The 27366-nt window shown below is 37.2% G+C and overlaps 4 protein-coding genes across 4 annotated transcripts in view; 2 read left to right on the top strand and 2 right to left on the bottom strand.

The window, feature by feature from the left end:
- The window catches only part of LOC100368929 (transducin beta-like protein 2), a 53378-nt gene that overhangs the window by 15935 nt on the left and 10077 nt on the right, over positions 1 to 27366 (bottom strand). The gene's annotated exons all lie outside the window — the stretch shown is intronic.
- On the top strand, positions 198 to 6552 carry LOC144341764 (DNA polymerase delta subunit 4-like). Its single transcript, XM_085491109.1, has 4 exons — positions 198 to 408; positions 1437 to 1532; positions 2943 to 3054; positions 4354 to 6552. The coding sequence occupies exons 1-4, from the start codon at positions 300 to 302 to the stop codon at positions 4376 to 4378; spliced, it is 342 nt and encodes a 113-aa protein (XP_085347235.1). The 5' UTR covers positions 198 to 299; the 3' UTR covers positions 4379 to 6552.
- LOC100366726 (mitochondrial import inner membrane translocase subunit Tim22-like) lies at positions 6180 to 11178 on the bottom strand. The gene is made up of 4 exons (XM_002741008.4): positions 10928 to 11178; positions 9535 to 9719; positions 8660 to 8732; positions 6180 to 7040 (listed from the first exon to the last, which is right to left on the bottom strand). Exons 1-4 carry the CDS (start codon positions 11151 to 11153, stop codon positions 6958 to 6960), a joined length of 567 nt encoding a protein of 188 aa, XP_002741054.1. The 5' UTR covers positions 11154 to 11178; the 3' UTR covers positions 6180 to 6957.
- Positions 11296 to 25802, top strand: LOC146733686 (uncharacterized). Its single transcript, XM_085491107.1, has 5 exons — positions 11296 to 11435; positions 22249 to 22325; positions 23579 to 23648; positions 23977 to 24322; positions 25469 to 25802. Exons 1-5 carry the CDS (start codon positions 11417 to 11419, stop codon positions 25665 to 25667), a joined length of 711 nt encoding a protein of 236 aa, XP_085347233.1. The 5' UTR covers positions 11296 to 11416; the 3' UTR covers positions 25668 to 25802.

The following is a 27366-nucleotide window of genomic DNA, read 5'->3' as shown; positions in this document are numbered from 1 at the left end:
TGTAGGTGTTAGCTACAACTTTGCAGAAATTACTTGAATAACTGTGGTTATATTAGTTTCACGTTATTTCTTTATCGAATTATTTACACTTGGAATACCAAAGTAGAAATTACAGGAGTATGAAGTGTTGCTGTATAAATGTGCCCCTCTGTTTTGCATGCATGCAGCCCCGTGAAAGTATAGGTATTCCCAACGTAAACAACCAACCCCCTGTGTAAACAACGCAAACAGCTGAGTTGGCATTTTCCAAACACGGCACTGTCAGAACTCGATGTACTGTTACATGTGAAGCAATCAAAATGTCGAACGAGTTGATCACGGAACACTTTCATCAACAAAAGAAGACTGCAACTACCAGCAAAGCATGTCAGAAATGTGAAACCTACAGTAAAACAAAGTCAAATTTAGGTGAGGTCATTTAAAAATGGAGGACTCCACCCACAGCCCTAACAACTGTCTGAACTCGTAGTTACTATACTAAGAAAGTATGCAAATATCTTTGTTTATAAATCAAACCATAGACCTGAGAAAACCTGTTTTCTAAGGTCTATGATCAAACTACGATACCAAATTAGTTATTACAGTGAGGTAACTGATTGAATACGGTCACAGCGAAACAGTCATTATAATCATGAAACTTGGACCACAGGGAGCCCAGGAACTATTCTCTAAATAATCAACTACCGGTGTACACCTAGCTCTGTGTACATGTCTGTTGTTCCGGCCGCTACGTCACCCCCCCCCCCCCCACACACACACACCGTAGCGGCCGGAACAACAGACATGTACACAGGGCTACTGTACGCCTCGTCTCTATGGAAGGGGAGGGGTCGGCTGGTCTCTAGTATCTACACATTTTTGATAAAAAGAGTGATAGTGAAACAAATATATTATAAGTTACAGCCTACATAGATCTATAAAAACACAGAGTAAATTAAACAAAAACACAAAACATCAGCAGCAAAAACAAAAATATATTACAGTGTACATGTTAATATTTAGATTAGTTTTGGGACAGCTAACAATTTTATTTTATTTTGTAATGGTTAAATTACGACTTTGATTATTATTAGAGCGATTATTGGTCTCTCATAAGAGTTAGAGAATGGTGGTCATCAGGGCATGTTATGTTTCATATGGGTCCAATATAACATATACGGAGCATGATCAACATTTTTTTTTGTGCCAAGAAATAAACAATGAATATTTTTTGTCTGGTCTTACATGAAATTTGAAAGTGCATAATTACCACAACATTTGATATGCTTGCTGCAAAGACAGTTAACTTTACTATTGATATTCAGGAAATACCAAACAAAGGCAGACTCCAGTGATGAGTGGAGGTTTAACCCGCAGTCATTTCATCCCAAAACTGATCCAAGTCAAGGCCAAATGCAAGACTCATCCATGTATAAACATTGTATTTTTAATTTCAGCTGCAACTACACCAAGTGCTGCAGAATTGTTGAAAAAAAAAGATTTGGATTTGCTCAAAAACTTTGACTTGACACTAGAATATGGACCTTGTACAGGTGAGAAGCTCTGATTACTAGTATCTAAACCTTACAATCTGTTGTAGGGTCTATGATATTACTCTTTCATTCTGTCACCACTAATTAGTTTTTACAAGACTGAAAAATATGCAGATGTCTTAGTGTTGGATCATCTGCTTGGGCAAAACCAAAGTTGTGAGCAAGTTGCTGCCCCAATACTGGAAAAGACATCTGATTTAAGTCAAGGTTATGAATGAAATGCCCTTTCTATGTGATTTTGAAGCCATATAAATACATGTGCTCTAGGGCTCATACCACTAATTGAAAATCCATAGACGACAATGTTAAATATGACGAGATTGCAATATGAAAATTATAAACAAAGTTGAAAACATGGCTCAAAAATGGGAAATCAACATGCCAGTAATCAACCACACGAAAAAAATAACTTGTTGGCTCTTGCAAATCTCAGGTAAACAAGACACACCTACTGTATTTGCATCTAGAGAAATCACTGGAAAAATACCAAGATTAGAACATCCAAATACAAACAGAATAAACCCACAGGTACACAGCCGCTAAGTAGTAAACAAAAGACCACATGTTGGTCTCACCTTTGACCCACGTGATCACGCCCTCAAACAGGGAGCACCTGAGAAAAAAAATATTAAAAAAATGTCATTGGTTCTTGCAAGGCGTTTAAATTGAGCAGCCATTGGTTGATTAGTGGCATGTGACCTATTGATAAAGCCAATAACCCAAATAAAGATTAGTTGGTCAAGTACATGATATGCAGTCTACCTCAAGCTTGAACTTGCCAACATCTCTCAATTTCAATGTGTGTGATTATAGTTATTAAAAAAATAGATTTACATGGCTTTAGCTTACATTGTACTTTGTGTAAAACTTTGTGATGTACAAAAGTACAAGTGTGTGGTTAAATCATCCCCCCATATACAATTATGTATTTGACTTCAGGTTGATCAATACAGTTTGTAAAAATTTGAACTTTTTTGTTGAAAAAAAAACTTGGTGTCAGACTAATTTTTTTAAAGAAATATGTTACTCGGTATCACTTTGTGCTGTACAGAGTTAACATATGATAAAACCTCTGAATGGTAGTCATTGCTTGTACACCGTTGCATGTAAATAATATGCAAATTAATATGCAAATCTATGCTAATTAGGCCACCCACCAGCTATTTTGGATTGTGAGAACACTGACCTTATGAAGATACGAAAAACACAACCCAATCAAAAGTACAAAAATATATTTCATTTTTTTTAAACTTTTGTATTTTTAAGTGTTATGGATACATGGGCAATGGAAAACAGTCTCACGTAAAAAACTTCTACATATCTACTTTGAACCCATCCAACCAACCATACTTGTGAAACTTTATTACCAGCGTAATCAACCTTAACCATAATGCTGTATTTCATGTGTAGGTATTACTAGACTACAGAGGTGGGACAGAGCAGACAGGCATGCACTCAGTCCACCTCAAGAAATCAGGAATTTAATAGAACAGAATTTACAAGATGAAGACTACACGAAAAGGTAGGAATATCATGTAAATAAACAACCAAACATACATCTTTTTTGTATTACTTTATTGTATTTTCAACTAAGATCCCACTCCGGGATACGGTTTCAATAAAGATTATTATTATTATTATTATTACAATATAATATATCCTTCTGTAGGGTGAACTTTTTCACCACCAGACTTTCTCGCCAAAATTTTTCTGCACATTTTCCTAATATTCTTCAATATTTATAGAAATGAACCTTAATTTTGGAGCCAGTAGACAAAAATTTGAGTAAATTTTTGGTTTTTACTCAATTCGTGATGAAGAGGGAACTGGTGGTGAAAAGGTTAAAGGTCTCTATATTTATGCCGACTATATGTGCTCTCCAATATAAGTGCGTGCAAAACAGAAATAAGACAATAAAATAAAATAAGACTTACTACTGTATATACCCACTTCTGTCATTTACATAAATAATGCACTACTAGTAGAGCAAATGTGATGTATATTTTGTGAATTTGTTCTCGTATGCTGATACCTCGTGCTGTATTGCGAAATTTTTGCTCTTGCGAAATTAAAGGCCTCTATGAAACGCCATTGGCAGAAGGGGTTGTTGGTTATTCAGATTCAGGGTGATAACTGGCTATAAACAGTTAACAAAGAGGGCATCACTGCTACATAGATTAGTTAACAAGAGATTGGGAGTTTTTTTCTGCCCTTGAATCTAACTGGGTTTTCAAGAAAATTTTGACCAATGTCCAAGTGATCATAATAAATTTGGCATACAATCAGTAAAATAAGGAAATAGTCGAAAAATGGATAGACTTCCACCAAGTCCACCAATTTTGAGATGAAGAAAAAATCTTGCCATAGAAACCAGTGTAAAAATGTCAGGTTTGATCATTTTGCATGTCATTTTGAACTCTTTTATTTCAATAAATTGTTCGGTTACCAGTGTGGACTCTACCCCAATATGACACACCACGAACACACAAAGATTTTCTGTGACACAACAAGTTGTCCCAATTCAGTTGTGTACATACAGAAGATAATACATATAGTGATTTTGAAAAAAAGTTCATGTTTTATAAACAAATATAACAAAGGAAATAAGGGGGCCACAGCATTTTTGTTTGTTTCTCAAGTCTGACTTGAAGACCTTTCAAGCAGTGAACCATTTTGAATCCGAAATCCTACAACAGTCTTGTTAGAGGGCACATTGCCTCAACTTGTTTCATTTCCGGTATTCTGATGGTATAAACCAATAATAATGAAAATATGATGCAGATGACGTACTATGATAATACTTTTTTGTTTTTGTTTTTAGTCTTTGGAAGGACTACGAGATTTAAGCCAACAGTTCACTCTACAAAAAATCGCCTTCACTGATTGCGGAATGCACTAGGAACTATTCACTTATATTGTGTTTTCCTCACAAATCCATCCCTAGTTGCACATTGATTGTAAGCTGAAGAGAACATTGTACATTACATGAACATCACTCATGTATAAATCATCCAATATAGTTTACAAAAGTTGTATTTTTTGTCAGATTGATTATTGGAATTTTGATTGTTTAATAATTATGACAAAATTTAAGTTTTTATGATACTTGATTAACTTATTTTTTATCAAGATTTATATTATATATTTTTTTATATTATTTTTTTCTTTTCCTAATAGCTGAATGTAATTTTGTTTAAATCAACAACAAAAATTAAAAAAATGTTATTTATATTCTCACAAATATATATGCACTGGATTTCTAAAAAAAAATTGAATGATTAATTCATTTTGACTTCGTGCTACGTATAACCATAGACTTTAGAAACAAGATTGCTGAACTGCAGTAGTTTATTAGTCTCCGTTCGGACGCAGTCCGAAAACAGGGACTTGGGTTTTGACCTTTGTGTGTCTGTGCCAATCACAATCAAGCTTCACATATACATCATAGATAATATTATATATATGCACATCAATTTGTTTCACGATCTGATTTAAGATGGTCGAATGGTGGCCATTTTTGAGCTAAAAATTCATCAAAATCAAGCATTTATGCATGGATTTTGTTTAAACTTGGTACATACGTTGAACATTATGGGACCTTGATGCACATCATTTTATTTTTTAGATCCAATTTAAAATGGCCATTTGCAGGGATGTTTTTAAACAAGGGAACAGGGGCGCAGCACCCTAATGCCATGACCATGTGCTCCTTTACCCTAGGTAGCAGATCCTCTGGCAACCATAACATTCTGATTGAGTGCTCCTTTATGCAGTTTTTTTCTAGAAAAATCCTGATTTTGTTTTAATGAATGCAGTTTAGTGCCATATCTCTGTCATGCTTTGACTGATCATGATCAAATTTTATATATTCATTATACATCATGACATAGATATATTGGTTTGAAAATCTGATTCAAAATGGCCAAATGGCAGCTATTTTTGTGCTAAAAATCATCATAAATCAAGCATTTCTGGCATTCCAGAAATGGATCTTGGCATTTATGGATAGATTTTGTTCAAACTTGGTACATACATTAAAGATTATGGGTTCCTGATGCACTTCATTTTCAGATCGGATTCAAAATGGCTGACTGGCAGCCATTTCATTCATATGAATGCGCTCCTAGAGCCACATTTTTGATATGCTTTGACTGATTATGTTCAAATTTTATAGATTCGTTTTACATGATGTTATAGATATATAGATGTATTATAAAATGGCCGACTGGTGATCATTTTGTTTTAATTATTAAATGCTGTTCCAGATCAATATTTCTCAATATGGACAAGTACTTGTTTGATAATCAGATACAAGATGTCAATCATTTTCATGTTAAAAAATCATCATCATAATCAAGTATCTTCTGGATTCATACTCCTGACTATATTACTATAAACAAAACTATATATCTTAAATTTGATAACTAACAGGGACTGTGCCATGCATGGCTTGTTTTATACATCTTCCCCCAGAACCCAAATATTGATGTTGGTCCACAAATAATTAGTATGGACACCAGTCGTAGCTCATTCATTTACCATGCCGTTTTGATAGGAAGATGGTCACAGCTCTGTTCCCCAAACTATATAAACTATTTTCTTTAGCAAATTGCACTGTACGTACACCTCAAAATGCCCAGTTAAAAATGTATTCAAAATAAAAAGTGATTTAATACATTAGGTAGAAATAGTAACATACATTGAAGTAAAGTGATCTGTGGGGAACGCAAGGTCTTGATATAAGAGTAATACAATCTCATAGACCTGAATCTCATCTGAACACTTATGGTGCATGTAAAACACACCAGACATGGCACAGAAGTCTTATGTTCAACTCAGTGCCTATCCTCTCCCTTCTAGTGTCTATGGAAGACAAATTAATGGAAGACAAATTAATGGAAGACAAGATGTGAACTAAAATTAACTTTATAACATTAAAAACACTACTTTTTGTCAGAAAAAACTTATTTAATGCAATTTGTACATTCATACAAAGTTTTAAATAAAAAATACAATAGTACTAGAGTTTATTGTCAATATAACCTCATCACATGATTGTACATAATAAAACGATGAACATCATGTCCTGACATCATAGCAGTTTCTAAATCTGATTGGTCCACCAAAGTGAGGCTCATGAATACTACCATATTTCCAAACACAATTTCCCTGCTGCTGTTTTACAACATGGCACACAGAAAAGGAGACTTTCAGAAATCAGATTTCTATCATGGTGTGCATGAATTATGTATAATCTTCTGAAAAACTCTTTCAAAATGTGTCATTATGGAACCATTTTCTTTTATATTGTCTTTCTTCAGTTATAGCCCCTTGTGGATATACACTACTGTTTTCTTTGCACAGATGCATTGTGGGATGCTACCACAGTCAAAGATTATTAAATGACAGGAAATGACATCACAGGTTATCTGATGTGGAAGTAGTAATCAATTGCAGCGGAGAACGAAGCAAATCCAACACATCCAGCAATGGCAGGTTTTACCCCAGCTGTGAGAAAAATAAATATGTTAGTAATTACATACACAAGTCAATTAAAATTTCATGAAAACCATGTACTAGTATTTTACACACATTGAACATGAAATAAAAATATTGAACAGGATGGGAAGTGACGTTTACCACCATTCAAAATCAGATGTAGGCAGTGGTTCTTGTTGCTCAATAAAGGGGGGGGGGGCAAGGGTTATTTTCGTTCAACGTAATTGCAATATTTTTTTGTTCGTACAACGTAAATAGAAAAAATAAATTCCGTAATTCTGTAATCACAGGCTAGACGTACAACGTAATCAATCAAATATTGTTTTCGTACACTGTAAAAATGTGTCATTTTTCTCGTACGTACAAAAATTCACATCCAAAATATAAAATCGTAAAGAATAATCCAGGGAAATTACATTTTAGAAACTGTAAAACGACTAGATGACACAATTCACTACAAAATTGAATGTCAACACGTAAAAGGCCCTCTAACCGAATGAAGAGCATTACGAGGGTAATATGCGCATGCGTCTCTTCACACAGCCAGCAATGGTGGAGAATTTGAGTCGGAGAGCTCTTCGGACCATTCAATGTTCCATTTGTTAACACTGTAAACTGTAAAAACGACTTTTTTTTCTTCGTAAATTGTGAAAAGCCCTTTTTATTTCCCGTAAAACCGTACCAGCTACCCCCCTTGCCTCCCCTCAATAAAGTTGATGGAAATTTTTGAGAGTTTCTTATCTTTCATGAAGGGATTGCTTATTGCTATACAGGGTTATACATGTAAAAAAAAAAAAAATTGGGTCAAGTACCAGATTTTTGAAATAAACATAATACTGTTTGTGAATTACAGTTAATACATGGAACTCATTTCAGTTAGAAAAAATGATTCTGATTTTTTTAAACAATAATTTAACAATGTTGCCATGGAAACGATGGGCCAAAATTTGTTTTCAGATTTATCAACCTAAATAGAGTGAAGGTGTGACTTATCTGCCAAGTTTGGACCAAATCGGCCCAGCCCCAAAAAATCACAGGAGAGTTAAAATGCCATTCCAACTGGTAAACAGTTACCCCAACTTTGGGGTTAAATTTCTCGGTAATGAAAAAAGATATCAAAAATTCAAATACATGTACCGGTAGTAACTTTGTGCCCACACTCAAGCTGAGTAGAATGAGCTATGTCTGAGGTGTTTTATCCTAAATTTGTAAGAAGAGATACATTTGGCACAAGGCTATGGAAAAATCAGTTTTTTGGCTGTTGCTATGGCAATGGTGGGCCAAATTTTTTCCCCAGATTTTTCCTTATAACTAGGGTGAAGGTGTGACCTACAAGCCAAAAAAATCACAGAAGTAATAATACATGAAAACATTGGAAATCACACAGACACACACACACACACACACACACAAAGCCACAAAAGTGATTATAAGGGCAATCCTAGCGGAGCGAATCGCCAAAAACGTCTTTTTAAGACCAAATAATTATTGAACTCTATCCAAACTTCCAAAATGTGTTCATTATCTGTCTATTTGGAAAAAGTGGGACCCAGGCATTTCACAAAACTTTAAAACCCAGCATCACTAATAAAAAATGAAATGTTTAGTAGTCGGAATAGTATCATTACCTCGTAGGCCGATTACTCCACCTGTGATACATCCAGCTAGTGCTGTGTTACCAGTACCACTTCTACCACGATGCTGACAGAAAAAAAATTATAAAATGGGAAACTAGTACTACTTGTTATCATGATTTGAATATAGTACAATGCACTGTATCAATAATTAATGAAAACATTTGACACTTTTCTATGTATCATAACGTTTCTGATTTGTAGCAGAGCATATATGGTTACATATCACTATCATCTGGATCTGGTGGGTGAAAGGTCATACAGTCTCAAGAACTCTCGCTTCAAAAATCAGCTGACCCTTCATGTTAACTATATCAAAACTCGCGAGAGTACGGTAGCTAGCACAGAAACAACTTGGCGGATTGACCTCGAAATGCCATATCAGGTTTCTGCGCCATTATAACAGTGTATCTATCGCCATTGAAATAGTTTTGGAGTAATTTTACACATTGTCAGCTGGTGTTGCTGGGAAGTTTTCACAGAGAAAAATATATTTGAGAAAGATTTTATGTTGTACTGCAGCACGGGAGTGCGCGGCTCAAGAAATATATTTATGATTTGAAAATTCAAACGGCAATTCAGAGTATGACTATCAAACAGCATTCTGTATACCAAAATATGGCGGCCAGTCAGAGGATTATGAATCCAATCTGGAAACAAAATTTCATGCCTCCAGATCCACTCTTTATAGAGACTATAAACAGATGATCCCTTTGCATATATACACAAATGTATGTGACCAATTTAGAAAGTAGAATATAACCTGAGGCACTCATTTGCTGAATCACATGAAAACTTGCAAGATGCAGAAAATGGCCTGTTACATGCTGCATTATTTTACTATTAATTAAAAACGAGCTGATACGCACAGATTCTATAACACACTCGGTACATGCAAAGACAGCACCAATCATAGCAAAGTTCTTGGCATGGTAGAGAGATCGCTTTCCCATATCTTTTAAAACCTCTTTAGCTTTTTGCTTAGCAGCTAATTCAGGATCAATTGGATCTACACTGGCAGCAAACAGACCAATCGCAGCACCCAGACCAAATCCTGAAATAATTCATAATGATGTTTGTTTTCAAATATTAAAAAGAAAACATGGAAATATAGGTGATCCCTAAAAGCACTGTCTGTTTACCTGTATACCGGTATATATCAATAAGGCATAAGCAAACCTAAATAAATTATATGATACTACGTCAAACACAAAATCACAAATTACTAAACTAAACGGAATTGTTTGCAAGCATGAAAATAATTCATGAATCATTTGGACAAGTTACATTGTCAATGGTCATATGAACTATCTAATGTAAAGTGATATATTAATCTTGATTGAACATTGATTGATTGTAAAGAGAATGGGTGTCTGTCATAACAGCATCAGTGTTTATTTGTTCAGCACTCTCCTCATTCATGCGTTTGTAGTACAATAATCAAATAAACAGCGGTGGTACACTTTCCACAAATGAATATGCCACATGCTAGTCTGTTCCTTTAGTGGCCAGAATCATTATATAGGTAGACATGGTTTCCAATTTCTGTCATATATACTGTAGTCAACCCTCATTAGTATGTGTTTTTATACACGAGGACACAAACTGAAGAAACTTGGCAGCAGTGGGCTGTACTAGTCCATATTTAGGCCTGAATTTACGTACGAGTCAGTCTGTGCACACGAGTTCCCATGGTGACGTCATGAATACAGCCAATCAGTGATGACACAGAATTCTGTGTAGTCTACGCATTTAAGCAGCGATTCACCAGACCATTCTTGAGTGCACTAAGAATTCTGAATGGCAGGATTCCAGGCTTATTCTTAATATATAGACATTCGTTTGTGCTGTTCACTAAACATTAAATTATTATAATATAACATAACTACAAAGTAAACAACACACCAGTGACCAGTTATTGACTGATTTTACGTGTTATTATTTTTCTTAACACTTCGGACAATCACAGCACTATAACCAAGTTTCCCAGTCACAGTAGCGACAACCATGGTCGTACTCTATAGTACGTCCATGCGACAACAGATTTGAAACCGAGTCAGAGCAGCTGTAGCAACATACATACAGTTATTTGCAAATTTATTTAATGTTTCTGTTCGCCTAAGATACCCGGGCTTAAACTGACATCTGTCGCAATCACACACACGTTCAATTACACTAGCCATACTATTTACTAGAATGTGGTCATGTACAGCTCTCGGTAATGCTTGACCTTACCATGCATGCACTAGGACTAGAACTTACCCAGGACACAACTCAATACGCTTTTGAACGTGCAGCTCTCCAGTACTTTTTCAATGATCAGTTCGTCTTTAGACTTCGGCATTTGCGGTAAACCGAACATTTTTGGTTCCGCTTGTCCTTTTCTTTTTTCTCCAATCAGCATGTCTACCATCTGTGAGTTAATAAAGGGGTTATCTTCAGAATACTTTTCATCTTCGTGCACACCGGCTTCGCTGGACGCCGCCATGTTGAATGTGTTGCTAGTGCGCCCCCAGGCCAGATAATTTCTGATGATTTTGTTTTGTTTTTTATTTATGGTTTTTGTCACAGGCTGTCGCCCCGCGCAGCATTCCTCTATCAGCCAGCAGTCTTACCACTTTGTTTGTCATGAAAATCTCATGTTGACTGCATTGGTGCTGGTGATTTAATTTGTTGTTGACGCTCGTTAAGACGTGGCCTTGAGGTACTGCACTCGGTGGAGCACTAACCAGAGCCCAAATGAACGACTAAATGAATTTTACAGAATTAAGTAAGTACGCCTTTTTTGAGCTAGAAAATAACCTAGTCCTGTCAATTGTTACGCTTTGCAATTGTTAGTGCTTTGACATCGTGCCGCTCGAGAGGAAATCATGCGCGACTCTTGTATTGTGCTATTAGGTAAGTGTTAATTTGCTGAATTCTTTCTATGAACTCTGAAAAATGACCTTCAAAAGACAAACAAATATGCTGTGAATAATAAAGCCATATATTCGTTATGCATGAGATATATTACACGATCTATGAACTTGGCCGCTACTTTGAATATAATTCACACCAGGGCCATAATGACCACCATTACTACTATTTACACGAACCCATTATAGTCTGTTAACATTTTTTACGATCTAAAAGGCAAGGTGAAGAGTGTTATATGGGCGTGCACATGTATATCTTCGCCAGCCAAGGTTCATTTATTCGATCGTCACTTCACAGCGAAACCGTGCGAACGATTAGAGGGATTGTAACTGTTCAAAACACCATCCCGATCCCGGTCAAATTTACATCTTCCTGCCTAGCCTCAACCAACCATCCAACCAACCAACCACCCAACCGGTTCTATCGTACTAGACTTTTGTTCGACAGAGTCACGTCCATTTAGACGTTAAACGCCACGGGAGACTTTGTCATCATGTATAGTTTGTATTAGAGACTAATGAGTTTTCAAGGACGGGGCGGGGACTTCGAAAGTAATCAAGTAAGGGCGAACTGTTTCTTCCTGCAATGCTTGCATGAAACGTGCGAAGCATAATATGCTTTGTGTCAGGATTATCGAAGGGTATCCGAGAACTAGTTAAAAAACATTTTCATGAAAACAATATATACATGATATACACCAAATGTATACACATTTGTAGACGATACTCAAAATTGCACCCCCATTTCATTCGATAAAAGTATGCAAAAATGGGGGCGGGGTATTCTGAATCGTTCTACACAAGATATTGGCTAACAGGAAACCTCGATGTACATATTCAATGACATATATGTAATTAAATCTTAAGATTCATAGCATTTGTATTCACTTAATCCATATACATGTATGCAAGTTCGTGGGCACTCACAGTCTTATCATGTATCCTGGCTCCACACTGTTAACATTTCGGAACCACATCACAATTGGAACGTACTAAAAATGCTTGTATTAACGTAAAAAATGCGTTTTTTAACGAACGCTGTGCATAATTTTCAAGTCTGTATACAGATAATAAAAAGTTTAATTTGGTTATGAAAAGTACTAAAAGTATCTTCATATAATTTACTATTAATACAATTCTACAAGACAGCAACAGCCAACATTTCTCTGGGCAGGTGATTACACAAATTAGCCATTCTCCCAAACATAAACAGCTCGTTGAATACTGCTTTGATCATACCATGACGGTGCCTTGATTATCTACACAGGGACATTTTATCTACAAAGGGGAGTTGTTGATAGTACTTGTTGCTGTGACGGGGGCGTATTTAACACTTCTGGTACCATTGCATCGTAACTAAACATAATATAAAACAACACCGCCCACAAACAGTCGGAAATATTGAAGTTTGAAACCCCATCTTCAGTCGAGAAACTAAAACGTAGATAATGAACATTTCAAAAAACATAAATATTCATATATACTATAGTGCTTTAATATGTCCTGCTAGTGGTAGACCTCCGAAATTTTAGCTAAAATATAAAAAAAAAACACACAAAGAAAACATAATTCACGTCTCCGTGCGCCCACGAACCTGCTTCTTTATCTTTAGGCGCGGTGGTCGTCGCGCGGCGCGTGTTCGAATTTCATGTAAATAAACAATGTATTTTACACGCGTTGTATACGTCGCTATGAGTCCCATATCGAATAGGACGCGGCGCGACGACCACCGCCCTTTAAATTTCATAAACAATGTTCGGTAGAAAATGATCAAAACATGAATTTTAACGTAATTTGTTCTCACTTTTTATTGTACGCAGAATACATTTAACTGACTATTGAAGTTTGTGATGTATAAATTGTACCAAATTGAACACACTGTTTATTTTTGCATTCACTCCGCGTTATTTATTTTTTTAGAAGACTATTTATTCTAAAGTCAGATTAATGCTCTCTCTCATAAAATGTACAAAGTCCAAAACCCTGAGATGCTTACAGTGGTCATACAGGAGGAATAAACCACCCATAGCTCCCGAATGAACTACGGCTATAAAGGCTAAGTGGTGTAACGAGTCAATAACAAGCGTAGATCCTGGTTCGTTGCACTATCACAGTGAACACGTTTTAATTAGCCGTGGAGCACCGTAATCTAAAATATAAAAAAAAATTAAAACAATCAAGGTAGTCTATTGTTAGCGTTTCCCAGGGAGCTTCAGCTTATACTGTCCCCGTACCTTCAACAATATCATGTCAATACTGATTCCAACAATAACAAATGGCACCCCAGAGTGGTGTAGTTGACAAGTGAGGGCGCTCTTCATTCAGACCTGATTCAGACCCAAACGACCTGATACCGGCCAGATTACAAGTCGTTTGGACCCCTCGCCGTTTGGACCCCAGGACGATTAGACCCCAGGACGATTAGACCCCTCGACGTTTCGACCCCTCGACGGCATAACCGCTTGACGTCACACTTCTCAACATTTGCACCTAGCAATATTTGTCAAAAGTTGCAACATTTTACTGGATAAAACTAGAAGATACCTGAATTTGGCAACAGAATCGCGAATTACGGCGATCCCTCGACGGAATCTTCGACTCTCTTACTAAACGCGACTGAATGGTAGTTAGCCTGGCTTCTTGGTACAGTAGTGGAATCAAAACGTAAAACTGTAATTCGCTGCGGTTAGCCTTTCCATTTATCCTTCGATGCCATCCTTCGAGGTGATTGTTGGTTCTGATGCTTTTTTAAAAAATGCACCACGACGCGATTGGAAAAACTCTGCTTTCTATCCAGGTGGTACGGACATAACGCATCAACTCCGTGAATTCCGTCGTCGCATTTTCTTCTAACTCTCTAAACATGGGCTCGATGTGTTCCTGCGGCAGGAATGGTAGCGCCATAATTTTTTTGATAAATCTAAATACTGATCCCTTCCGGTTATACGCCGACTGTAAACCTACTTGCTTCACTTTGCGGCCTATTGCCTGGGTCAAATGAAAAACGCATCCTTGGATTCTTAGTTCAGGGAAAACAGAACGTACTTCACGCCACATCCCTGCTTCGAAATCCATAACTACTAGTATGTTCCGAGGCGGTGAAGTGAAAAACGGGTGTGATCACGCTCCGTCAGCGCTTTATAAAGGGTTAAAGATACTGTGAAGAAGAAAAAAAAACTCACGAAACTCCGTGTATCGCATTAAATATTAAAATTAGGTAAAATGAAACACAAACAGCTCAATATACAGTGTCTCAACCTTTGCAAAGCACGAAACACATTTGAAAGGTCGTCTATATTATCACAATTCGTCGTACGATGGCGCTTTTCACCTAGTTTTTTTTTTTGAAAGTTCAAGTGCTGCAGTATGCTAGTCCATTAGGAATTAAATAAAGTAAGATGCCATGGAGTTGGTCACGGACCACAAAAAATACGAAATGAATTTAATTTCGATTTGTATTGTAATGTTTGAATGTGAGGATATTTCCGATATATAGGATAATGTCTGCCAGCCGGCCTTGTGCAGTGATAGTAATAACAACAATAAAAACATCACGTGTGCACTCTACAATACTGATTGGTTCTCATTGGCCATACAGATGAGTGTAGTAACAGTACTAAAAGTGGTTCTCATTGGCCATACAAGTGAGTGCCGATTACCTCATGCCGTCCTGCAACTTAACTAAGCAAATTTGACAACTAAAATAACACGTATGCGTGGGCGGCGACTCGAACGCTGTGGTTTTACGTTCTTTGTTATCTTTGGGGACTGTACAACCACCAAGTAAGAAGCCGTTCCAGCAAATTGTACGGAACAAATAAGCTGGTTGGTGGATTTTGGATTTAAAGTCGATCACCAGTCTGAGGTAATTCACTGCAAGCTATGGTGTCCTTGTTGTCAATCGAACGTGTGGGAATATAAAGTACTAGATATATACACGCAAGTCAATTTTGTTACTCTCAGTGCCAATCTGGAGAAAGGTGGGCTCAAAATGCACGTTACAAAGCATTGTGTCTCGACAGAGAACTTGGTGGAGTTGGGTGACCGTGCGACCGGTAATTTCAAACACTGAATAAGCCCCAGAAAATTGCAAAAAGAGGTGAAACCTTTGCAGGCTAAATCATTCAACAGCTCAATATGAAGTCATCCGGTACTCACTCTGAATTTGAGGATGAAATGTTGTATGATGTTGATGATTAATGTAACAAAAACTATCACTGTGAAAGTATCAGCAATAAAGTATCAGTTTTAATATCTATGTTTTCTATTATATATATTAGTGTTCTGTCGCATACGACTTGTTTACCACTTCCGTGTTACTGAGAATGTTCTAGAACCGTACTGTGTCTGGGTGGAATATTCTAGATTTTTTTTTAGAAACTGGTTGAGTAGGTAATAGAACACTGTAGAAGGCAATAGAAGGTAATGGAACATTCTAGAAATTTGTAGTAAATTCCAGACTCATTATGTATGCTTATGTAATGGTCTATTTATAGACAGTGGGGGTATATATAGGGGAGTTGTTCAGCACTGATTTCAGATCAGAGATCTCATTGAATTGTATTAGAGTTTAAGTATCTAGTCATTGGAGTAGTGGAGTTTTACCGCGTTATTGTACTTGATGTTTGCAGAGTATAATAATACCAGTACCAGTTGAAACCTCATCTGTTGGCTCCGTGTTCGTATTTTATCATCGCCGCCAGGGAAGTCTTTCTGTTACTGTTGCCATTTTGGTATTTAAACCATCACACCTGTACTATACCAATTACGGTAATATTACGTTGCGTGTGACATCTGGGGGCTCGTCCGGGAGCAGTGAAGACATATAGAAGACAACATGGCCAGCGAGATAAAAGATATGTCGAAACAAGAGTTGATGGAATGGGCGGATGAACTGGGAATGACTGGAGAAGACAAAAGGAAATTTATTTTGAAGCAACTGAGTTCTCAGCGGGCTGACAGACAAGCCGCGAGGGAAGAGAGAAGGGCAAAAATGGAAATAGAAGCAGAGGTGAGGAAAATGGAGATTGAGCAAAGAAAGGAAAAGTTACGGCTGGAAGCGGAAAGGGAGATTGAGGAAAGAAAGGAAAAGTTACGGCTGGAAGCGGAAGCAGGCGAAATTGCGAATGGAAGCAGAACAGTGAGAAAAGGAAAGAGAATTTGAGTTGAGGAAATTAGAGCTGCAAGCAGCAATGCCAAGGCTCCAACAGGCTGATATTCGCGGTCAACGAAATGTGGTCAGTGATGCAAAGTCGCCAAAGTTGCCTGCATTTGTTGATGGTAAGGATGAACTTGATAGTTATTTATTGCGTTTTGAGAGGTTTGCAACGAATGCGGGTTGGCATAGAGATGGATGGGCCACAAAATTGAGTGCGCTGTTGACTGGTAGAGCACTGGAAGTATATTCTAGAATGTCCAACACTGATGCAGTTGACTATGATCGTGTGAAGGTGGCGCTGTTGACAAGATACGATTTCACAGAGGATGGGTACAGGAAGCGATTCCGTGAAATTAAACCTGAAAGTTCCGAGAGAACTGACCTCCGAAGGACCAGGTGAGGCGTAATGATAATAAGACTGCCATTAGAGATACTGATGTGGGACAGGGCAGTAGTATCCGGTGTTTTGTATGTCAGGGTGTTGGTCATCGAGCAGCACAATGTCCATCCCGCATTATTGATGTCAACCATGACAAAGGTAAACAGTGCCTTCAGTGTGGTGCCATAGGACATGTGGCTAAGTTCTGCCGTAGTGCACAACACAAGAGTCAAGAAAGTAAGAGTGTCAAACCCACCACTACTACTGGTGCAGCTGCAGTGGTTAAAGAGGAGTCTAATATCAGTGCTAGCTGTGCTGTTCAAATTAATAGTGATGTGCCTAAAATGATTGAGAAGGACCATTTGTTGTTAGCATCGGGGGAGCAGTTAAAAGTTGTGAATGGTGCATGTATGGAACGGAGTGGTGCTGTGGAGGACAGGTCTTTTCCTGTGGGTCAAGGGAAGGTTGGTGACACTGCTGTGACCATGTTGAGAGACACTGGGTGTAATGGCATTATAGTCAAGAAGAGCTTGGTACCAGATGACCAGTATACAAAAAAGATGGGTCATATATTGATGGTTGATCGTACTGTAAGAAGGGTTCCAGTCGCCATGGTGGAAATTGATACACCATATTTGAGAGGCACGGTTGAAGCATTATGTGCGCAGGACCCAATCTATGAGTTAATTGTTGGAAATGTGCCTGGAGCAAGACCACCAGATGACCTGGATCCAGTGTGGAATGTGAGTGGAGCGGTAACAACCAGAGCGCAAGTGAAGAAATCTGGTAAGGTGAAGCCACTCAAAGTGTGTGATGTAAAGACCGGAGCACATGTAACAAAAGACAAATTAATCGAGATGCAGCAAGCAGACACATCGTTGAAGAAGTATTATAATAAGAGAGAACCAGAAGTGAGAGGGCACCATACAACCGAGTTCCAGGTATATGGGGGCTTGCTATATCGTGTGTATCAGAATCGTTTAGTTCCAGGAAGTAAGACGGTACGTCAAGTGGTTGTGCCGAAACTGTTGAGGACTCGTGTTATGGAGATTGCCCATGATTCAATATTTGGTGGACACATGGGGATAAAGAAGACAGAAGGCCGGATTGTGACTAGCATTTATTGGCCTGGGCTACATCAAGATGTTACCAGTTTTTGTAGGGTGTGTGATGTGTGCCAGAAGACTGTTTCAAAGGGATCAGTTGTGAAGGCCCCATTAGGTAAGATGCCTTTAATTGATATGCCATTCAAGCGTGTGGCTATAGATTTGGTTGGACCAATTACGCCAGCCAGTGACGGGGGGGTCATCGATACATCTTAACTATGGTGGACTATGCTACACGGTATCCAGAGGCGGTTCCACTTAAAAATATAGATACGGAGACTGTAGCCAAGACGTTGATTGACTTTTATAGTCGATTGGGGGTTCCAGAAGAAGTACTAAGTGACATGGGGAATCAGTTTGTGTCAGAATGTATGCAAGAAGTATCAAGATTGCTCAGCATTAAGAGATTGATATCTACGCCCTATCACCCCATCTGCAATGGACTGGTCGAAAAGTTTAATGGTACTTTGAAGAAGATGTTAAAGCTGTTGTGCCATGAACAGCCAAGGCAATGGCATCGGTATATTAGTGCTTTACTCTTCGCATATAGGGAGGTACCACAGGAGTCAACTGGTTTTTCCCCATTTGAGCTGTTATATGGTCGAACGGTTAGAGGCCCAATGAAGATCCTTAAAGAGTTATGGACCAAAGAAAGCGATACTCCTGAGATAGTTAATAATTACCAGTATGTGTTTGAGTTGAGAGATCGGTTAGAACAGACTTTAGAGATTGCTCGAGAGGAATTACAGAAGGCACAGAACCGATACAAGTGTTACTATCATCGTAAAACAAAGAAGTGTGTGCTTAAGGAAGGAGATAAGGTGTTAATTTTGCTGCCAACTGACAACAACAAGCTGTTGTTGCAGTGTAAAGGTCCTTATGTGGTAATAGGCGAAAACAATTATCGAGTGAGGGTAGGTGACAAAGTGAAGACGTATCATGTAAATATGTTAAAGTTGTATGTTGAGCGGGAGACGTCACCTCAACCAGATGGAAGTGAGACAAGTTACTCACCAAATACGGCCATAGACCTGATGAATGCTGTGCTTGCAGCTACAGCGGGGTGCAACGAGTCAGATGAAGAGAATGCTGTAGACGAAGATGATCTTCTAGAGTTAGGAACTTGTAAACCCAAGGAGTCAGGTAAAGATGTTCAAATTGGTACAGACCTGACAGAACACCAGAGGAAAGAACTGGTGGGTTTAGTCAATACCTATGATAAGGTGTTTACTGACTTGCCAGGAAAGACCAAGATAATCAGTCATAAGATTGACCTGACAAATGATACACCAATACGATCTAAGCCATACTCACTACCATATGCAATAAGGGAGAACCGAAGGCAAGATATTGAAGATATGTTAAAAATGGGAGTAATCAGGAAGTCTACATCACCCTATGCGTCACCGGTGGTGATTGTAAAGAAGAAAGATGGATCAAATGGCATATGTGTAGACTATAGGAAATTAAATAAGGTCACTGTAACCGACCCTGAGCCAATGGTAACAACAGGGGACATATTTCAGAGGCTACATAATAGTAAGTTCCTGTCAAAAATTGATTTAAGTAAGGGTTATTGGCAGATACCAGTAGCAGAAGAAGATATACCAAAGACGGCATTTGTTACTCCCGATGGAACTTATGAATTTTTAAAGATGCCATTTGGAATGAAGAATTCGGGAGCTACTCTGGTGCGGGAATCAGGAAATTATTGTCAGGTATGGAAGGGGTTGGAAGCTATATAGATGACCTGATAGTTTATTCAAGCTGCTGGGATGAGCATGTTCGAGTATTATCTGAGTTGTTACGAAGACTGAGGGCAGCGGACATAACAGCTAGACCATCCAAGTGTGTTTTGGGTGCAACATCAGTAGAATTTCTGGGTCATGAAATTGGACACAACTGGGTGAGTCCAAGTCACGACAACATGGAGAAAATTCGAGAAGTGCAAAGACCAGCGACCAAGAAAGGTGTCCGTTCATTCTTTGGGCTGGTCAATTACTACAGAGACCACATCCCCTTATTCGCAACTATTGCAGCACCCCTGAGTGACCTACTAAGGAAAGGACAACCCAACAAACTTGTATGGGGGGAGGCCCAGGAGAAAGCATATAACACTTTGCGGGAATACTTATTGGGCAAACCAATTCTGAAGTTGCTAGACCCACAGAAACCCTTTGTGTTGCGAACGGACGCGTCTCAGGTAGGAATTGGAGCAGTACTTATGCAGAATCACGGTGAGAAGCTTCATCCAGTTGCTTATGCAAGTAAGAAGTTATCCGATGCAGAAAAGAAATATTCAACTGTAGAAAAGGAATGTTTGGCCATTGTATGGGGCGTGAATAAATTTTGCCTATATTTAGCTGGTGTGGAGTTCATTTTGCAGACGGATCATAAACCATTGTCTTACCTGGATAAAGCCAAGTTTGCAAATGACCGAATGATGAGATGGGCGATGACTCTGCAAGGATATAGTTATCGTGTTGAGGATATTCCTGGACGGGACAATGTGGTAGCGGACTACCTGAGTAGATTGATGGACTGAGGAACTTTTGAACAGTATAGTAGAATGTTATTAGTTTATGACTATATTTCATATTTTATTATATTCTACTGTATGTGAATTTCGAATTAATGTATTCAGAGCTTTATTCAGTTCGATTTGATATATTGTATTGTTGTTTTATTTGAAATTGTTATCATATTCGTATTATTGACGTCGTTGCTAGTCATGTAATATTATATGTTATAATATTCTTGAGAGGGGAGGCATGTCGCACACGACTTGTTTACCACTTCCGTGTTACTGAGAATGTTCTAGAACCGTACTGTGTCTGGGTGGAATATTCTAGATTTTTTTTTAGAAACTGGTTGAATAGGTAATAGAACACTGTAGAAAGCAATAGAAGGTAATGAAACATTCTAGAAATTTGTAGTAAATTCCAGACTCATTATGTATGCTGATGTAATGGTCTATTTATAGACAGTGGGGGTATATATAGGGGAGTTGTTCAGCACTGATTTCAGATCAGAGATCTCGTTGAATTGTATTGTAGTTTAAGTATCTAGTCATTGGAGTAGTGGAGTTTTACCGCGTTATTGTACTTGATGTTTGCAGAGTATAATAATACCAGTACCAGTTGAAACCTCATCTGTTGGCTCCGTGTTCGTATTTCATCATTGCCGCCAGGGAAGTCTTTCTGTTACTGTTGCCATTTTGGTATTTGAACCATCACACCTGTACTATACCAATTATGGTAATATTACGTTGCGTGTGACATGTTCCTTAATTTTAAGTACATATACTGTACTCCCTGTACTTATACTGATTTTAACAGCACTGGCAAGTTATTCTATCAACTTTTCATCAGGACCACTAACTTTTAAGAGTTGGTAGCCCTGATGTCTATCACATTATTTGTGGGAATTTATAACACGAGTTATGTATAAAGCTATGAGGACTCTTCAAGAATACTGTAAAACACGTCTATTTTTAGCTAGTATGTCATTTTAACTAATTTAGCTAACTCGTAATTTTGCTAATTCAAGATGTCGCTAATTTAGAATAAAGTATATTTTCAAAATGAGATTGTTGGCATTTTAGCTAAATTAAGATTTTGTTAATGCATATATTGAGTCAAATTCGCTAAAATGGCATGTAGCTATTTTAATTTAGTATAAAGTCCGATCTGAGTCAAGATGTCTGGGTCGCATCATAGACCAGGTGGACCGTATACGCAAAATCCTTTACATAATAATCAACTTATGAATACAGTGTAGTTAGGTCAGTGTTATAACGCTAATGTCACGTGATAAAGGTCCTAGAACAATTCATGAGCACAACACGATTTGATTTGAGAAAACAAGCCAGACTAGAAAACATGGCGTTTAGTGTATATAAAAGTCCGTAATGGATTAATTAATTAGCCGAGAAGAACTGTGCGCGTTTTAGGGCAAAGGGCAAAGTAAAATGTATTGAAGAATTGTTTACCAGTTCGATTTGAATATCAACATTGTTTCCGTAGATGCAGACATGGGCGGTATAGACGACAGTCACGGTGGTATGGGCATGAGTGGCATGGGCATGGCAATGACGATGCAAGTAAGTGGTACATGTTTTAGGATTGTGTGGTTTTCCACTAGTGCCCCGTAACTTCCGCTAAGGGTTAATTACCGATATATATAGCTACACTGGACTCGCTCCTTAAGATATTTGAATTTGTCTGACAATAGTACTGTGCAAGCCACTCACAAACTCTCCAACTGATTCTCGTGTTACAAACAACTTAACGACTCGGAGTTTGTTGAAAATGACGGATTGCAAATTCGTGCGTGGCATACGTCACATACATCCTAGCAACGTTGGTATTTGTATGCCCCTATGATGTTCTCTAATGAAAAATAAAATATGCTAATATTGAAAAAGTTGGAATTACCATATCTGATTTTCCAACTTAGTTAAAACGTAATTGTTTTAATCATTTAGCAAACATATTTCATACTTGTTACAAAACATTATGTGATATACCAGAAATAAAAGGCATTTTAATGTACAATTCAATTCAAAATTGCTATCACATCGAAGAAATTGGTTTTGACATATCGTTATTTGTTGTGAAATAAAAATATTTAAAATTGTACGGTTCGTTCTTCAATTATGATTATTAAAACTAGAACATAACACATGGACACCAACCCGTCTATAGTATCCTGTGCGTTACGTAAACTTCATCATAAGAATGCTCCTCGTGACTTTGGTAATTTCTAGTCTGTCGTAATGTTCTCAAGAAAAACAAATAATATTACATTAACATCCTTTGGCTTTAAAGAATTATAACTTAGTTTGAAAGAGAAAGAAACGATGGACACTTAATTCATACACATTGTTAGTTAATCGGTGGGGGTAGATGGTGATATGGGTCACCAAATAGTAAAAAAGGAAAAAAAAGAATACCTAGCACATTAGACACAAGATTGAAGTATTATTTAAATATTGTTCATAAGCATAGTCGCTATTGAGTTATAGTTACAACACATGATCGTCATGACCTCAGACTACTTCCTGCCCTATACAAACGTTATAAAGAAAGCTGTCCCTGTCCGTCTTACTGTAATGCACACACCCATTAGCTGAGGTGAGGTTGTTGTGTTGTATGATGTATGAGGTGATGTTTGGCCAATTGTAAGTAACTAGTGTTGCGTTAAAAATAGCTTTGATGCTAGGTTCCAAATTCTTTAAACATAAAATTTTAAAGTGAGTTGATATAATCCGGGAAGATGTAGTCGTGACTTAAACGATTACAAGATGTATGCAATACCTAATCTGGTCGGCCATTTTGTCTGTTTTGCACGCAGAATCATTTCTATTCTGGGCACGAGATCGGCTATGCATTGTGGGAGTTTATAGAGATCCATTCAGCGCTTGGTAAGTTGAATTTATCTATTATGTGAAGGAAAATACATTGCTCATTTTTTGAACTCTACATGAACTCGCGCCCTCTAGTGACGAAGACATCATTGAAGACAATCGATGACATAAATCAAGCACTATTGTCTATTTGAATGTAGTCGCTCTCTGTTACTAGGGGGCGCGATTTCTAGAAGTGGTGTATACCATGTGTGTTCTCTACAAGCTACTGTAATCTGACATGGGTATGCATGTAGCACGAGGCTGGATGCAATACTTCTGGTGCATGCACCAAATTTTTATAAATATGATGCAAATTTTTTTTTTTTTTAATAACTGTTTATAGGCCTATTCCTCCTTTGCGTGTTTTCAATGATCCTGGTAGTTCTTCAGGCGTACGTCCAACACATCGTCAGGAATTGGCAGATAAAACTGTCACAATCTGCGTTATTGGCCAAGCATGCAGACCGAACGTTATCTACACCTGAAACAGCAGACCCGACCTTAAGCAAGGCTCTTTCAATTGCTATGGGTCTCAATCGATGGGAAACGTACGAGTTCGAGTTGATGACGTCTAAAAAGAATCACACAGATCTAGTCGGAATGGACAAAGGAAGTGACATGCTGGTGAATACAAAACAGTCAGAAGACGAGAAACTGGCCGAGCCGACAACGAGAATCGATAAAACAAGGTAAAAACAACCGAATACGTGTAAATATAATCAATGTCAAAGATAAGTTCTAGCTGCATGCTCTATGCGTCGCGGCGCATTGTTGTACGCGCATTGTCACATCAGTGCACGTCGAGTCGAGTTTAGGGCTGTACACGACACAACATTAATTGTGAAGCCATTATTATCCATGGCCATGGACCGCACTTAGATTGAATCAGTATCTACGAAACAATAATTTATAGAAAAGTCAACATGAAATAATAAAAAAAAAAAAAAAAAAAAAGAATACAAAATACACACATTTGTTCTACTATCTCTCCACCCCCAGTTATTAATTGTCAAACCCTAAATTGCCAACGGCTGAAGCTAAGGGCGGTATTTTATACAAGGCTCTTAAAGGGCGGTGGTCGTCGCGCCACGCATACACGAGATATGGGTCTCATATAAATAAATAAAGATGACGACTTTAACTGTTGCGCAGATAAACGAGACGTTACCAAGCTTTAGTTAGGTATTGTCTTAGGCGATTAAAAGGTATTTAAGGAGTCGCCGGCGGTAATTAGTGCAAGTCGCGTGCTGGTCAACTCTCAAACTTGTGATTTCCATTAGAAGAGCGCATTGGATTGTGGGAAAACCAATGTTTATCAACGCAAATGTCGCATACTGTAAAGGGGGTAATTATTCACTGGGTTTTAATTTAGCTTATTTCACTGACTGGAAAAATGCGCTAAATTAAAACACAGTGAATATGTAAAATTTAGCATAGAACACATTATCTAAATGACGAAACCATGAATTTAAAACCCACTGAATATGCCTGAAATGGTAAATCAGTGAAATTTAAACACAGTGAAAATTAGTCATTTTACAGTATGCGCGGCGCGATGACCACCGCCCTTTAAAGCGCCGTGTCGTGGTAAATAACGCGTGTAAAATAAATAGTCTGTGGCGTTTAAACATTAATTAGAAAACGGTTTCTGGTTAATTTATTCTCCAAAATCGATGCTGTTAAAATTGTACTTTTATTTTCATTTAATATTTTATTTTATTTTTAGTTCATTATAGTATCTAATATTCCGACAAAAAACAATAAAAAAACAAAGCGCATATTGTTAGTTTTCACTACTCGTCTAATAATGAAAATATTGCGTTTTTTATTCGCAGATTGAAAATCCACGTGGTACTCACAATTCTTCATATCACTCAACTTATCATTGGTTACGTCACTATGCTGCTTGTCATGAAATACAATGTATGGTTATTAATATCAGTCGCCGTTGGTGGCGGACTAGGATATTTCATGTTCGTTGCCGAGGACACTGAGCACCAACGATTGAGACATCGGCCACCCGTCGTAGTATAATAAATTCACATGTTGTAGTCATAGGAATGATCATCTGTAAAAGCCTAATTAAATCAAAATGTATCCGACCCTTGCCAACATAAGTCTTGTATCATATTCTTGCCATTTGTAATAAAAAACGACAATTTCAAAACATTTATATGTTGTAGTTTTTTTATTTTAATTTTGAATGTTTTTTTTTTACTCAGACGATCGATGAAATAAAACAGTACGGTAACAGTGTAGTTACATGTATCGGCAATGCAAGCTGTCCAGTAAGTTCCCCTTCTGACGCCACAAGGGGAATTTATGTATGCAAATGAGAAGCTAATGGAGCCTCGTTTTAAAATACACAAAAATTAAGTTGCCGTAGACTGAGTTTAAAATGCATTTTTTCACTTAAAAAAATAATTTATGCTTAGAAACATAACAATTAATAATATTTATTAATAATATCAATGGATAATTTTAGGCGTGCAAACAGCAGCCATTTCACAGGCACTTGAAGGTGAAAACACGGTAAGCCTTATCTCAACAGGAATCTTTCTGTTAGATCTATGTAAAATGCATCAGATTTTGTTATTTTACAATTTATTATTGATAAGAAAATGGGTGTATTTTCTAGGTAACATATGCAATATTTATTAGAATACAGTATTAACAAATGACCTCAATAAAAATATTTTATATTATTCATTGTTTACTCAGTAAGTTTTTTTTTAAGAAGTTTTATTGGGTACATTTCCATAGTTTTTAATTAGTACATTACAGATTGTCTGGGAAATTAAGTTTATCAAGTACAGAAATCGAACAAAACCTGAACGTACATTCCTGTAGTTTATACAGGAAGTTTATTAAACTTCAATATTATTTATAAAAAATAAATATAGTTCTTTATGTATACATGGAAATACACATTACGTTTTTAAAAATTAATTTGCAACCAATAAAGAATTATTAATCAAGAAATCTTGTACACAGATTACAATATACTATGCATACGAAAAAACATAGCAAAACTATGAATGCATTGTCATAATATCTTTCTTTTTTCTTTTCTATGATATATTTTTTGTACAATGTCTCTGTTAACCTCTGTTATACTGACTTTTATAATAATTACGTTTTCAGGGTATATGAAATTCCATCGGAATTCCATCTATAAACAACCAGCTTTTTGAAATTCCAGGTGCCGTGAAATAAGCCGTCTTTCAATTTAGCACACGGTATGTTAGTGCCTTTTACTTTGGTGAACTTTGATGCAACTATCTGCCTTTACCCTGTCTTCCGAGTTCCCCATCAAAAATACAAAATGAAAGGTGGTAGGATATACATTCAACATGTTAAAAAATACACAAAACTTTTGTTGTTGGAGAATTTGATTACAAAAAATACGTAAAGATACATTTATAGAACAAAATCCGTTTTCAAAGTTCGAGAATCCAAGATGAATGAAACAAAGACAGTACAATGGTCAACACACCCTTCTCTTGTTGGATTATAGAAAGCTATAAAGGTACATATTCAGCAATATCTTGGAAAATTTGAGACACAACGAATATTTTCGATGAATCATGACTACATACATACATACATACATTTCTGATTTTTATTCCTCAATAAAAATAAAAACGTATTTACAAATTAAAACTCGCTAAAATGCGAGTGGAAAATTAGCTAAAATCGATAAAGAAGATAAGCGAACGATTACGAATTAAAA

The sequence above is a fragment of the Saccoglossus kowalevskii genome, chromosome 16 (genome assembly GCF_978046115.1).
Source record: "Saccoglossus kowalevskii chromosome 16, keSacKowa6.1, whole genome shotgun sequence".
Taxonomy (NCBI): Eukaryota; Metazoa; Hemichordata; class Enteropneusta; family Harrimaniidae; genus Saccoglossus; species Saccoglossus kowalevskii.
Note: the sequence above shows the minus strand (reverse complement) of the source record. Positions and strands in the feature narration are given on the sequence as shown.